We start from the raw sequence: 15,785 nt of genomic DNA, 5'->3' as shown, positions 1-15,785 counted from the left end.
GGCTACTGGGCCGCCTTCAAACTATTATCAGAACTCCCCAAAGGGATTGCCATGCAACGTCTACCTTTTGCAGTCAATGTTACAGAAGCAAATGAGAAGAACATTAACATTTCTTACCTTCTTTTCAGTAAGTGGGGGCTGTATCACCATTTTAGGTTCTGTAGCCTGAAAGAGGCAGGACAAGAAGAGGTGTTACAAAAGCATCTTCGCAACTTGTATTTACAACATGTTAATGCTCATAACTAAGCATGCTCAGAAAGCAAAAGCAGTGACAAATAACCTTGGATGGTCTAAGCAAATTCAGCAGAGCTCAGAAACACGCAATTTCCAAATGTATGCAAATCAATGCTTACTGCGTGCTTTCAAACGTGCCAGGCACGGTGCTAGGCCCTGGAGAGTCAAAGAGGAAAACCAACAGAGGCTCAGCCTCAGAGAACCCACCGCCCACGAGGGAAGGCAGATGTGTCCATCAATATTAAAAGCTCAGCTCCTTGCTGACCTGCTGCGGAGGCCCAGGAAGGGGCTGCTCCCACAGACCAGAGGGATCCGATCCCTGCTCAGCCACCGCCCCGCCAAGTCTCAAAGATTGCAGGATGCAACGCTCCCTAGAGGAGCCTGGGGGGAACACAGCCATGGAGCCACAGCCAGCTCTTGGTGGGGTCTGGGAAGGGTGAGCCAGCATCCTGCCCTTGTGTAGCTCCCCTTGTCTGACAGATTAGGGGAGCTGCAGCCAGTCCAGAAAAAAACCCATGTGAATTTCTTTAAAATAGTAGCTGAAGGGGTGGGGTGGGGGCACAATACAATGTTTGCACAAACGGCCAAGGTAACGCTTCTCCCTGCACTCATGCTCTTATATATTCTCTGCCCACTGTGACTCTGGGGTTGGTCATATGACTTGCCTTGGCCAATCGGATAACTGCAATGTGATGCAAGCAGAGACTGGAAAATGCCTCTGCTTTTTGGGGTCTGCTCTCTTGCTGATCCTGGGGTCCTTGCAATGAATGAGTCCCAGCTGGTCTGCTGTAGACACATGGCCTAGTTACCTTCCTCACCCCTGCCAATAGCCAGTCAACAGTCAGACATAAAAGAGAAGCCACAGACCTCAAACTGAGCATCATGCTTGAGTGAGCAGAGCTGACAGCAGGTGAGACAGAGAAGAGCTGTCCCAGCTGAGCTCAGTCCAAACTGCCAACACAGGATGGAGGCTAAATAAAAGATTATTTAAGCTACTAATAGGTGATTTATTTTTTTCAAAGATTTATTTAATTATTTGAAAAGTCAGGGTTACACAGAGAGAAGGTGAGGCAGAGAGAGAGAAAGAAAATCTTCCATCCACTGGTTCACTCCCCAGTTGGCCGCAATGGCCAGAGCTGTGCTGATCCGAAGCCAGGAGCCAGGAGCTTCTTCTGGGTCTCCTATGTGGGTGCAGGGGCCCAAGGACTTGGGCCATCTTCTACTGCTTTCTCAGGCCATAGTAGAGAGCTGGATCAGAAGTGGAGCAGCTGGGACTCGAACCAGTGCCCATATGGGATGCTGGCACTGTAAGCAGCGGCTTTACCTGCTACATTGCAGCACTGGCCCCTGGTTAGGTGATTCATTACACAGCAAAGACTGATACAGAGAGATTTGAAAGTCAGAGGCAGAAATGAGAGGGCACACACATCTTAGGGATATTTTTCTTCCTCTAGTACCCACTACTCGGATGCTTGGCCCTTTCGTTGCTGGAATGTGTCATGGAAGGGGAAGCCCAGACTACTGGAGGTGAAGAGGGCTGGAAGCTGAGGGACAGGCGAATACCACCCTCCTGCCTCGACAGCGAGCTGGGGCAGCTGGCTGAGGCTGGGGAGCCAGCTGTCACCTGTCTTCAGGCACAGAAGACAGCTACCTAAGAAGTGCAGGGATGGCCAATGTCCCCACATCTGAGGCTGCCAGGACGGGGATGGAGAGATGAGTTAAAATGCTCCGTGATGGGCTGAATCACACCGCCAGTAATGGATGCTTGGGGACACTCACATGGCCAGCAGGCCTGCATCACCGTCAGTGGGAAGGGGGCACATCAGGCTTGTCCAGTGATGGGAGATCAGTCAGATGGACGAGAGCCTGGCTGCGCCCTTCCACCCCTTCTGGCAGGGTGGGGCAGGCCCTGGTCTCAACCTATCCCAGGGCTGCTACAGACAGCCTCTCTGGGGGACCCCAAGCTAGAAGAGATGCGACCCAAAGGCAAGCACATTCGTTGGTCCTGACTAGAGGCTTAGGATCCTGTCAATTGTAGGATTCTGACTACATCAATAGCCTGATGCAGCCCTCTATGGCATCAGGGAAAGAAAAATAAGGGGTAGGGAATCACAACCAAGAAAACTGGCCCAGCGGTTAAAATGCCAGTTAAGTTAAATGCCTGTGTCCCACATAGGACTGCCTGTGTTCAGTACCCAGCTCTGGCTCCTGGCTCCAGCTTCCTGTTAATGCAGACTCTGGGAGGCAGCAGTGATGGCCCGCATGACTGGGTTCCCCCCCAGCCACATTCTCATAGGAGACCTGGGCTGAGTTCCCAATTCCCAACTTTGGCTCCAGCCCTGCCCAGGCTGTGTGGGCATCTGAGGAGTAAAATAGCACCTGGGACCCCTGTCTCCGTCTCTGCTTTGTCTGTACCTCTAAGTGTCTGTCTCTTCCCCTACCCCATATATATATAAGAATTTTTTAAAAGAAAGAAAATTGAGGTCTCCCAACCACATATTCCTAAGGATGGAGGTATTTTGAGTTGTTCCCGGCCGAGAAACGCCATGCTTTGGGTATTGACTTCCCACTCTTGGTCTACGGAAGAGCCAAAATTCATGGGTCCATTCAGTCTCCTTCTCCTGGGCTCCCTGTCCAGCCCCAGACGGTATCTTTCCCTGCGGGCCTGAAGTAGCTGCCCCTTCAGCTTCTGCGGGGTGTACCTGTAAGGTCTAGACGGTTCGATCCTTGGGCATGTGGAAAACCTGCCAGACGGCTGTTTTTGGGGTGTCCCCCTACTTTTTTCTTCCTTAGCACCATGATTTCTGTGGGATGTCCTTTTTTTCTTTTGATAAAACAATTTGTTTAGTTTGAAAGGCAGAGTGACAGAGAGTGACAGAGAGAGAGAGAGAGAGAGAGAGAGAGAGAGAGAGAGAAATGGATATCTTCCATTTGCTGGTTTATTCCACAAATGCCTGCAGCAGCTGGGGCTGGACCAGGTGGAAGCAGGATCCACATGCAAGACTCACACATGGATGGCAGGGATCCACGCTGCCTTCCCAGGATGCATTAGCAGAAAGCTGGATGGGACACAACAGGCAGGACTCACACTAGCACTCTGACACGGGATGCGGGCGTCACAAGTGGCAGCTTAACCCCCTGCACCACACACCTATCCCAGTTGTTTGTTAAATGGCAGTGGCTGCAGCAAAGAGCATTGATGGATGTAGGACGGAGCAAGAACTGAACATGGGGCTGGAGCCGTGATGCAGTGGGTTAAGCCACCACTGGCAGTGCCAGCATCCCATTTCAGGGTGCAAGTTGAAGTTCCAGCTGTTCTGCTTCCCAACTCACTCCCTGCTAATGCACCTGGGAAAGCAGCAGAAAATGGCCCAAGTACTTGGGCCCCTGCCACCCACAAGGGAGACCTGGATGGAGTTCTTGGCTCCCAGTTATAGACTAAACCAACCCAAGTTGTTGCAGCCATTTCAAATTTTAAAAAAAGATTTTTTTTAAAAAGCAAAAAAAAAAAAAAAAAAAAAACAAGAACTGAACATACCCTGGGCTACCTGGAGGTCAACTCCTGGGGTTGTGTCTTGTGTCTGGCCCATGCTCCTCTCTCTGGACCCCCACCTGCTACAGAGGACCAATCCTAGCCCAACGACTGACACTGAACTCGGGTCCAGAGCCCAAACCTGCTGACTGCCACATGGCGCCCGTGACACTGGCTGCTTTGTGCCACCTCTCCAAGGCTGGCCTGGCCTGCTTTAAACCCTCAGTGGCATTCTGCCTGGGGCTGGCAAGGCCAGGCAGGGGCACAGGCGGGGGAGGGTGGGGGCCGTGAGAGGTGGCAATCACATCTCAAACAAGTTCCCAGCTTGGAGAGCCAGCAACACTTCTTCCACCCTGCTTGAGGGGGTGACAGAGGAGAGAAGAAGGTGGCCCCCCGGGGGTCCAACGGCCAAAGGGCGTCTTCAGATTTATGTATTTACTGACCCCTAGAGCCCACTGTAAACCAAGCAGGCGACTCAGATTCTGCAAGAGAATGGGACCAGGAGCTTCCACTTGGGCGTTAGAAACAGGGTGGGATTCAGTTTTCTCAAAGCCCTGTGGGGTAGGAAGGCCGCGGGCTGGGTGAAGGGGGCATTTCCGCCTCTGCTGCAGCACGGAGGGAAAACGCAGGCCCCTCCGTGGGGAGCAGCAGCCAGAGAAAGGCGAGGACGCGCTTACCTGTGTTCGCTGGCAGTTCTGCCCCATGGCGGGGGCGCCTGTCCTGGTCTTCACTGTTCTCAGCAGCAGAGTCTCCTGCGCCTGCAGAAAGGCCAAGGTCAGAGGCGGCAGGTCAGGGTCTGGCCGCCTTGTTCCTGTCCTCACCAATGGGAAGCCCATCATGTGACACTGAGGGTGAGGGACAGGGTGTTTCCAGAGGCTCCGTAACCCTGGGAAAGAGGCTTCTGGCAGGACACAGTTCTAGCAGAAACTCCCTGGAGCCTTGTCTGGAGGTAACACCTCCTCACCAATCAGGCCTGAAGAGGGAGCCTGCCTTGGGGAGGAACCCAACAGAACAGGAGTGAGCCCAGACTGCACACCTTCACAGGCCAGTTTCCTCAGTGTGATCTCCATCCTGTTGCACTCTTTTTCACACCAGGCTAATTTAAACAGAATAGGGTGTACTGAGGAGTAAAACTTACTTTTCTAACTGTAAAAGTGATGCATAGTCATCATTTCTAAAAAAGAAGAAACTCAGAACATATAAGCAAGTAGCCTAAGAATGAGAGCCAGGGGTGGGCTTTTGGCACAGTGGTTAAGACACTGCCTGGGACACCCGCTTCCTGTGCTGGAGGCTGGGTTCAAGCCACAGCTCTGCTCCCAGTCCCAGCTTCCTGCTAATGTGCACCCTAGGAGGCAGTGATGCCTCAAGTGGTTGGATCCTTGTCTCCCCCGTGAGGACTTGGACTGTGTTCCTGGCTCCTGGCTTCAGCCTGCCCCAGCCCCAGCTGTTGCAGACATTTGGGGAGTGAACCAGTAGAAGAGATATCTGTCTCTGTCTCTGCCTTTCAGATAAAATAAACAAAAAAGCTTAATTAAAATCACATTTACTCCCATAGAGATACTTCTGTTAGCTTAGTGTTCCATATCCTCCCGTGCAGCTTTCTCTGGAAAACTACATATCAGTAACAACACAAGGAGGGAGCCATGTTATAATAGTTTTTTTTAAAAGATTTTATTTATTTATTTGAGAGGTAGTGTTATAGACAGTGAGAGGGAGAAACAGAGAGAAAGGTCTTCCATCCGTTGGTTCACTCCCCAAATGACCACAACAGCCAGACCTGAGCAGATCCGAAGCCAGGATCCAGGAGCTTCTTCCATGTCTCCCACATGGGTGCAGGGGCCCAAGGACTTGGGCCATTTTCTACTGCTTTCCCAAGCCATAGCAGAGAGCTGGATCAGAAGTGGAGCAGCTGGGACACAAACCAATGCGCCCATATGGGATGCCAGCATCACAGGCAGAGGATTAACCTACTGCACCACAGCACTGGCCCAAGGTAGAAGGTGTTAAATGTTCCTACCTCACACACACACACACACACACACACACACACACACACACACAAGTTACCATGGAGATGATGGATATGTTAGTTTTGACCATAGTAATCATTTCACAGTGTATGTGGATATAAAATCATCATGGTAGGTATTGAATTCAGCCTCAAGGTTAAGTGCATGGGGGCCGGGGCCAGCTGGCTGGGGTATAGCCCTGTGTGGCCCACTCAATAGCTCTGACTATGGAAAAGTTACGTAAGCTCCCTGAACTTCAGTTTCCTCAACTGTAAAACAGTGATGTTATCAAAGTGACCAAGCCCCATGGGATTAGCAAGTATCAGCACATGAGCAGAGCCCTTAGAACAAAATGCTTGGCACATACTTAATATAAGTCAACTGTTGTTGTTGTTGATTGATTAACAGTTTTAATGAAATTCAAAACACTCGTAAAAGTAAAAGTGCTGTCCTCACTTAGGTTCCATTTATTTTTAAGATTTATTTATTTGAAAGGCAGAATTAGAGAGAGAGAGAAAGCAAGAAAGAGAAAGAAAGGATGGATCTTCCCCCTGCTGGGACACTCCCCAGATGGCCACCATAGCCAGGGCTGGGCCAGGCTGAAGCCAGGAACCAGGAGCCAGGAGCTTCTGGTTTCCCACATGGATAGCAGGGGCCCAGGCACTTAGGCCATCTTCTGTTTTCCCAGGTGCAACAGCAGGGAGCTGCATCAGAAGAAGAGCAACCGGGACTTAAACCAGTGCCCATATGTGATGCTGGCAGATGGTGATTTGACACGCTATGCCATGGTGCTGGACCCTATTTTTTTTTTTTTTTAGATTTATTTATTTGAAAGTCAGAGTGAAAAGGGGTGGGGGGGACAGAGAAAGAGATTTTCCTCCTGCTGATTCACTCCCCAAAGGCTTCAACGGCTGGGGTTGGGCCAGGGTGAAGTCAGGAGCCCAAACTCCATTAGGGTCCCCACATAGGTGGCAGGCGCCCAAGTACTTGGGCCATCATCTGCTGCTTCCCAGGAGCATTAAAACAGAACTGGATCAGAAAGGGAGCAGCCAGCCTGTGCCGCGGTTCAATAGGCTAATCCTCCGCCTGCGGCACTGGCACCCTGGGTTCTAGTCCCAGTCGGGGTACCGGATTCTGTCCCGGTTGCTCCTCTTCCAGTCCAGCTCTCTGCTGTGGCCCGAGAAGGCAGTGGAGGATGGCGCACGTCCTTGGGCCCTGCATCCGCATGGGAGACCAGGAGAAGCACCTGGCTCCTGGCTTTGGATCAGCGCGGTGCACTGGCCGCAGCGTGCCAGCCGCAGCAGCCATTGGGGGGTGAACCAACGGAAAAGGAAGACCTTTCTCTCTGTCTCTCTCTCTCTCTCACTGTCCACTCTGCCTGTCAAAAAAAAAGGGAGCAGCCAAGACTCAAACAAGCACTCCAACATGGGAGGCAGGCGTTATAAGCGGTGGCATAACCTGCTGCATCACAACGCCAGCCAAGTTCTATATATATATTTTTTTAAATAATAGGCACTGTGGTGTGGCGGGTAAAGTTGTCACCTGCAGTGCCAGCATCCCACATGGGCGCCAGTTTGAGTCCCAGCTGCTCCACTTCTGATCCAGCTCTCTGCTATGGCCTGGGACAGCAGTAGAAGATGGCCCGTCTTTGGGCCCCTGCACTCACATGGGAGATCCGGAACAGGCTCCTAGATCTGGGCTTCGAATTGGCCCAGCTCTGGCCATTTTGGCCATTAGGGGAGTGAACCAGCAGATGGAAGATCCCTCTCTCTCCATCTATCTGTCTGTCTCTCTTTCTCTCTTCCTCTGCATCTCTGTAACTCTGCCTTTCAATAAATAAATAAATGAATGAATAATAAAATTGTCCATTGTTTTAAATAAATAAATACTAGGTTCTATTCTTTAATTTTTTGAATGGTTTCTTTTTGCTAATTTGGAAGGCAGAGGAAGACAGAGCTCCTATCTGCTGCTTCACTCCCAACATTCCCACAAAGGCCAAGGCTGGGTCTGGTCAAAGAAGCTGGGAACTCAGTCCATGTCTTCCACGTGGGTGCAGTGACTCAGCTACTAGCTCCACTACCAGCTGCCTCCAGGGGTGCACATTAGCAGAAGCCTGAATCAGGAATGAAGCCAGGACTCAAACCCAGGCATCTAATACAGGATGCAGCCATCCAAACTTCAGCTTAACCATTAGGCCAAACATCCACTCCATAAATAGCTTCTAACTGGGGCCCAGCCTATCCAAAGGTGGTTTAAATTAGTGGTTCCTTGGGGAAAGCACAAAATAATTTCTTGGAATGAGAGAAGATAACATCAGAATTTATATTTATGACTTTTTAATCTCACCCTATAACTTTTTTAGGTTATTCTTTATACATATTATATTATAAACATTACTAAATGTATAGAACCGTAAAATTTGAGATATAACTCACATCCCAAAAGACCCATCCCTCTTTTAAAGATTTATTTGAAAGGCAGAGTGACACAGAGGGAGAGGGAAAAACACAGACAGATCTTCCATCTGCTGGTTCATTCCCTAAATGGCTGTAATGGCCAGGGCTGGGCCAGGCTGAAGCCAGGAGCCAAGAACTCCATTCTAGTCTCCCATGTTTGTACAGGAGCCAAACACTTGGACCACCTTCCACTGCTTTCCCCATGTGCATTAGCAGGGAGCTGGATTGGAAGCAGAGTAGCCAGGGCTCTGAAATGGGATGCCAGCATTGCAGGCGGTGGCTTAACCTGCTGTGCCTTGGTGCTGGCCCAGAGGCACCCTTTAAAGTATATAGTTCATGGGGCCAGTGCTGTGGTATAGTAGGTTAGCCCTCTGCTTGCTGTGCTGACATCCCATATGGGCACCAGTTTGAGTCCCAGCTGCTCCACTTCTGATCTAGCTTCCTGCTAATGGCCTGGGAAAGCAGTGGAAGATGGGCTAAGTCCTTGGGCCCCTGCAATTCATGTGGGAGACCTAGAAGAAGCTCTTGGCTACTGGCTTCAAACAAGTTAATGAAGTTAACAGAGAAGGGCACCTTACAATTTATCAAGCTATGATAAATTCTAGAACAGCACTTCCCTTTAAAATAAAAATCATGTCATAGATGGCATTAACTTAGTCACTTTCGACCAAAATACTTGGTGACCCTGGGAAAGCATCCGCCCCTCCCTGGACCTCATCAGTGAAATAAATGAGTTTGAACTCCAGGATCTTCCCTTTGAGATTCAGAGCCTTGGGTATCTCCCTATTCATGTTGAGGACAGGAAGCTACTTACTGCAAAAGGCCAGCCAGGCTCTGCCTGCTGGGGCTGGGCCATGCACGCCCCCGCTGCCCACCCACTTGCCTTGGGATGGCGTGTGACACCTCTGCCAGCTCTTCACTTGGACACATTCTCATTTTTCCAAAAGGAACATAAGCTGCCCTTGCAGCCCAAGGGTGGATTCTTGGCTCAGAGCAGGTGTGGGTGGGTGCTGGGGCTCTTCTCCTTGGGAACAAGGCCCTGGGTAGGTTGTCTGGCTGGTTAGCTGGAGTCCTGAGAACAGGAGACAAAAGATGCATTTGTCATGAAATTGAGAGGCATCAGAGGGCCGGGATGGGGAGAGCCGGCGCTAGTGCCCTGGGGAAGGAGGAAGGCCCTGGGCTTCTTTTTTTTTTTTTCTTCAAAGATTTATTTATTTATTTTGAAAGGCAGAGTTACACAGAGAAAGGAAAAGATCTTCCATCCACTGGTTCACCCCCTGAAATGGCCGTGAATAGCCAGTGCTGGTCCAGACTGAAGCCAGGAGCTTCTTCTGGGTCTCCCACATGGGTGCAGGGGCCAAAGCACTTGGGCCATCTTCCACTGTTTTCCCAAGCCAGCAGGGAGCTGGATCAGAAGTGGAGTAGCTGTGACCCAAACTAGTGCCCAGATGGGATGCTGATCATGGGCAGCAGCTTGACATCCTATGCTGCTATGCCGCAACACCGGCTCCAAGATTAATTGATTTGAAAAGCAGACTGTACAAGAGAGAGGGAGACACGCACGCATGCACGCGCGCGCGCATACACACACACACACACAGACTGATTGATTCTATCCACTGGTTCACTCCCCGGATGGCCACAACAGTCAGCTCTGGGCCAGATCAAAGCCAAGAGCCAGAAACTTCATCAAAGTTTCCTTTATGAGTGGCAAGGATCCAAGTTTTTAACCCATCCTCGATTGTCTGCCCAAGCTCATTAGCAGGAAGCTGGATAGGAAACAGAGCAGCTGGGACTTGAACCAGCACTACAGTATGGCTGCCGGTCTCGCAAACAGTGGCTCCGCTCGGCTCAGTGCACCAAAAGACCTGCCCCTCCTCGGGCCTCTTTTGTTAGGGCACTAAACCCATTCACAAGGACTCTGCCCTCGTGGCCTAATCACTTCTCAAAGACCCATCTTCTAATTGTGTCACATTCTGGCTTAGGTTCAATGTATGACTTTTGGAGAGACACAAACATTCAGGCCACAGCATGCACCCAAGATAAGACCCGGGCAGTGGGTCTCACTCTTCACAGCACCCCTTGCCATCAGTGGCTGGTTAAGTCAGAGACAACACCTGCCTCCCTCTCACTTCCTTCCATTAAGCTTAGTTCTCTGGGTTCTTAAAGTTAAACCTTGTCATTCTTGGTCAAAACCACCAAGGATGAAAATTATGCTTATCTGTGGTTTTTAGTGAACACGCCATCACCAACCAACTAAAGCATAAGAGAAGACCCTGAACTTATACATGCTTTTAGTAGAGCAAAGGCAAAGGTGAGGGAAACTAAGTACATGTGCCGTTTCACAGCTGGACCAGCTGACATGAGGCTGGCTTTGTAAACTGACCCACATTCTGGAAAATGTTAGGTAAAAGTCCCTAGGACCTGTTTCCAAGTCTGACCCAGACTCCAATATTCTCAAGGTCATGGACACCTTTCTCATGTGGTTTTTCTTAAGTCCTGCATTCATGACTTAATTGAATTAGGAAGAAATCAAAAAGTTCCTGGAAAACAGAATTATAAGATTATTTTCATGAGGCTAGCATTGGGCATAGCGGGTAAAGCCACTGCCTATGATGCCAGCATCCCATATGGCACAGGTTCAAGTCCTGGTGCTCTACTTCCAATCCAGCTCCCCACTGATGCTCCTGGGAAAGTAGCAGAGGATGGCCCAAGTGCTTAGGCCCCTGTACCCATGTGGGAGACCTGGAAGAAGCTCCTGGCTCCTGGCTTCAGTCTGGCCCAGCCCCGGCTGTTGCAGGCATTTGGGGAGTGAATCAGCGGATGGAAGACCTCTCCTCTCCTCTCCTTCTCTCTCTCTCCAATTCTGCTTTTCAAATAAATAAACCTTTATAAAAGATTATTTTAGTGCAAAAAATATAAAATCCATGCATAGGTTTGAACAATAGGCATTTTTCCAGAGCTTTTAAAAGACCCTCCCCGCTGTATTTAAATGGTCACTGTTTTTCATGAACAGTGGCTACTTCTCAGCCCTGGCTCTACTTAGCTTCTAGAGGAGCATGTTTCTTACGTCATCCTGGGGTTCTCATCACAAGCAATCACTTACACATTCATTCATGTAACCATTCTGCAATCCTGCAAACTCCATCCAATCCCAGTCCACCCTCCTCATCCACCTGCAAATGGCCACTACCTAATTTCTTCTCCAAATAGAAAGACCAAAGTTGACCCCAGACAGTTTTCATTCCGAAGAATATGCCAACAAAAGACCTAACTCAGAGAAAACAAAATACGGCGGAACACAACAGAGTAGGCTAAATTCTGTTTTAAACCTGTATTTGCATACTGTCCCAATATCCCTTACAACATGAGGAGGAGGGCAGAGAGATGACGGGTCCATTGCAAGGAAAGCCAGACGGAAGTCCAGGAAGAAATACAACACAGCTCCCTCTGGGTCTGGTCATCCACCACCCACCACTGTCCCCACCCCCCACCCCGCCCTCCCTCCGTCTGGGAAGGCTCCCACCACCAGCTGGGAGTGACTTCAGCCTTTGAGTGATGACACAGCATCAACGCAAAACAAAGGCTCAAAATGAAACTTACTATGCAATGGTGAAGACAGTCTCTGGAGAGCCACACACAATCAAAGCTCACTCCTCCGAGGCCGGAATCACAGCTTCTCTGTGCTCTTGATGATGTTGGACAAAAATGTGACCACATGCTCTTCCACTGGCTCCGCGCCCAACACTGGAGAGCGAGCTCATCTGCCCACCACCTCGTAACGAGCCGAGCCAAATCTCTTGTTTCATTTTCACCACACACAAAAAGACTCCATCCTACCATGGCAGTCATTGAATTCACAGAGGAAGCAAAAGACTTCCTAATTTCTAGCAGAAAAATGCCAGCTATGCGCTCCCACAGGGTTCCCGCCCCTGGAGGCAGCAAGGGCACCAGGGCTATCACAATAACCTTGCAGCTGATCTACAATTCAATTCTCTTGTGTGCAAAACTCCAGACATTGTCCAATCGTTCAGATCCAAGTTTCAATCCCAGGGCGCCTGCCCTCACCCTCACCCCTGAAGCATTTTCTGACCTCACAAGCAGACTCAAAAATGGAGACGGACTACAATCAGGGAGGAACCGCGCGGCTCCAACCCACTGGGAGAAGAGAGATGGATTTCCAGTTTGATCCGGTCAGCACCACCTTCTGCGCTTACTGGACCCCAGAGGGAAAGAAGGTTGGTGGGCAGATCCTCAGAAAGCTCGAAAGACAAAGTACAGCTGGACACACACATGCCCAGGAGAAGCCGGCCAGGGAGCCTCCATGGGGCAGCAGGCGCTGGAAATGCGTTAGGTCAGGCAGTGGCAGGCTCAGTCCCAGAAGCTGGGTTTGGTCTGAGGTGTGGGTAACTTGTGAGCCTCACTTCCTCGGCCCCTTCAGCCCAATCCCACCTGTTAGGAAGATGGCACAGTCTTATCTATGGTGCGATCTACACCCTGACACCATCCTGGGCTCTAGCACCCGCCACCATTGCTGGAAGCCAGGTGGCCACAGGGCCCAACCACCGGTGTCAGCTCCACCCCCTTCCTAATGGGATTCGCTGCTCCTGCTTCCCTGCCCGCCCTCCAGCAAAGTTTTACAAGGGCCTGTTCCTGACCACGTGGCTCTCTTGGCTCCTCTCTCCTGCTCTCTTCCCTCCTGCTCACTCACTCTTCTCTCATCTCTCTTCTCTGCTCGCTAGCTCCTCTCCTCTCTGTCTCTCTCGTACACTCTCCTTCTCTCTCTTCTGCCCTCTTTGCCCCTTCCCTCCAGTCTGCTGGGTTTTCCCCAGTAAACCCTTACCCTTACTCTGGTGTTTGGTGTGTTTTGTGATGGCCTAACACCACCACTGGATTTATTTTTGTGCTCAACCTTGACCCTTATTCCTCCCCAATTCACTACAAAACAGCACCGGGGTACCTGGTAAACAGCATTTTTTTTTTTTCAGCATTTTTTTATAAGGAGGTATAAAAATACAAAAGATGATATAAATCATAATGGTTATCCATGACACATGAAGTATTTTCAAAAAGTTCATGAAGGGGTGAGGCATTTGGCACAGTGGTTAAGGCCCCCCTGGGGATACCTGCACCCCCATCAGAGTACCTGGCTCCAGTCCCGGCTCCAGTCTTTGCTTCCACCAACATGGTGTCAGTGATTGGCTTTCTGCGCATTGGGCCAGTAGATTCAGTTTGGGGGTTCTACAGCAACTGCTCCAGCCAGTTTTGGGGGCTGTTCTATATCAGCGTCACGGTGGAAGCACATACAAGCAGGAGGGCACACACGACAGGACAGGAAGCCAGAGGCTGGGGAGGGATCAGGTCACTCTTTTATAACTGAGTCTTGCAGGAACCAACCAGGGCCCCGTGGGAACTACACACTCCCATCCATGGGCAGTGCCCCAGTGGCCTCCCCCCAGGTTGCATCTCTTAAGGATTCCACATTGCCATATTGGGGAACCACACTTCCAACACATGAACCCCTACTGGAGAACAAACCACATCCCAATCACAGAGAAAACAAACCAGACATGAGAAACGAAGCCACTTGGAAAGAATGTCAGCAAGGGGCACATGGTTTATCTGAGGCAGAAATGCTAGCACAGACAGACCAAGAACGCAAAATAAGGACACAATTATTTAATCAGATAAGGAAGAAAATGATAACATGAAAGAGAATACAAAATCATTGCAGAACTAGAAATATTATGTATGAAATACATTGGTAGTTGAAAAAAACAAGATAATAGAAATAATAGAAATAGTCAAAAGTTTTTATTTTAGATAGGACACAAAAAACACAAGTCATTAAAAAACTGGACTTCATTAAAATTAAAAACTGTTAATCCTTGAAAGATACTATGTAGAGAACAGAATACCTAAGAAGTAACAGATGAATATACGTCAATTAGAAGAGATGGATACAGTTGAAGATGGGAGATCAGATTGAAGAAATCTCTCAGTTAGCAGCAGGGAAAGAAAACAAAACTAAAAAGTTAAATGATAGGAAGTACAGAAGAAATGCCAGTACCTGGAAATCAGGAGTTCCAGAAAGAAGAGAAATAAAAAATAGGGATTTAAAATGTGTGAATACGAAACAGACACACTTCCTACAAATAAGTAAAAATGAAGGTCTGACACGGAAAAGGCATAGTGCTAATGAGACCTAGGGAAGGTCCACCTGCGTTACACAGCATCAGACACAACAAAGAGAAAATCTAAACACTTTGAGAGGCAGAGCAGAGCACCCAAATGGAACAAGAACCAGACTGATGTCAGACTTCCCAACAGTGACAGAGATGTAAGAAAAGAGAGTGAGACATCCAAAGACGAGAAGGAAAGGATCTTGGAAGTTAGAATTTTATATCCAGCCAAATGATCACTTAAATATAAGGACATCATAAAAATATTTTTTTAAATTTATTCGACAGGTAGAGTTACAAACAGTGAAAGGGAGAGACAGAGAGAAAGGTCTTCCTTCTATTGGTTCTCTCCCCAAATGGCCGCTATGGCCGGCGCTGCGCTGATCCAAAGCCAAGAGCCAGGTGCTTCCTCCTGGTCTCTCACGCGGGTGCAGGGCCCAAGTACTTGGGCCATTCTCTACTGCCTTCCCGGGCTACAGCAGAGAGCTGGACTGGAAGAGGAGCAACCAGGACTAGAACCCGGTGCCCATATGGGATGCTGGCGCCGCAGGCAGAGAATTAACCAAGTGAGCCATGGCGCCAGCTCCATAAAAATATTTTAAACGGGCTGGCATTGTGGCACATTGGTTTAAGCCACCACCTGTGATGCTGGCATCCCATGTGAGTGCCGGTTGAAGTCCCAGCTGCTCCACTTCTGATCTAGCTCCCTGCTAATGTGCCTAGGAAAGCAGCAGAAGTGCCTGGGCCCCTGCCACCCATGTGGAAGCCCCTGTCAGAGTCCCAGGCTCCTGGTTTTGGCCTGGCCTAGCCCTGGCCATCGTAGCCATTTGGACAGTGAACCAGCGAATGGAAGATCTCTGTCTCTCTGCCTCTTTATTTCCTTGTTAACTCCCTCTCTCTGTCTGTAACTCTTTCAAATAAAATAAATCTTAAAAAAAAAAAAGAATTCATGATCAAAATAAGTCATAATCAAAATATCTGGAATAGTGGTTTGGCTATAAGAAGGTAGTAGCAAATACTTGCATCCAGTATTAACAATCAGAAAAAAAAAATGGGTACACTAAAAAAAAGTCCTGTATCTTTTTAGAGACACTGGGAAGTTATAGATGCAAGGAATTCCAATGGAACTAAACCCCACTGCAGAAAGGACGGCCAGGCTGGCTGGAGACTGGTGAAAGCTCTCCCTTCCGGGCACTTGTGGAGAGAGCAGCAGCACAGGGCAGGGCGGAGGCAAGCCTGCTCTGAGCAGTGTGAGGAACCAGCCAGCTCTCACAGACACACCTGTGGCTTCAACAAAGCAGGGTGTGGAGAAGCCTCAAGCGCACAGCCAGGCTTCCCCAGCCGCCAGCGCTGCCCTAGCAGATTTTTGCTC

The 15,785-nt window shown here is 49.5% G+C and overlaps 1 protein-coding gene across 1 annotated transcript in view; it reads right to left on the bottom strand.

Moving 5' to 3' along the window:
* HK1 (hexokinase 1) overlaps positions 1-15,785 on the bottom strand; it is a 93,110-nt gene that overhangs the window by 71,334 nt on the left and 5,991 nt on the right. The window contains exons 2-4 of the mRNA XM_070057777.1: positions 9,115-9,303; positions 4,444-4,524; positions 118-165 (exon numbers count right to left, since the gene is read on the bottom strand). Of these exons, the coding sequence (XP_069913878.1) occupies positions 118-165; positions 4,444-4,470 (75 nt within the window). The 5' untranslated portion in view covers positions 4,471-4,524; positions 9,115-9,303. The remainder of the gene's footprint in view (positions 1-117; positions 166-4,443; positions 4,525-9,114; positions 9,304-15,785) is intronic.

The sequence above is a fragment of the Oryctolagus cuniculus genome, chromosome 15 (assembly GCF_964237555.1).
Source record: "Oryctolagus cuniculus chromosome 15, mOryCun1.1, whole genome shotgun sequence".
In the NCBI taxonomy this organism is placed as follows: Eukaryota; Metazoa; Chordata; class Mammalia; order Lagomorpha; family Leporidae; genus Oryctolagus; species Oryctolagus cuniculus.
The sequence above is the reverse complement of the archived record's forward strand: the minus strand, read 5'-3'. Positions and strand labels throughout refer to the sequence as shown.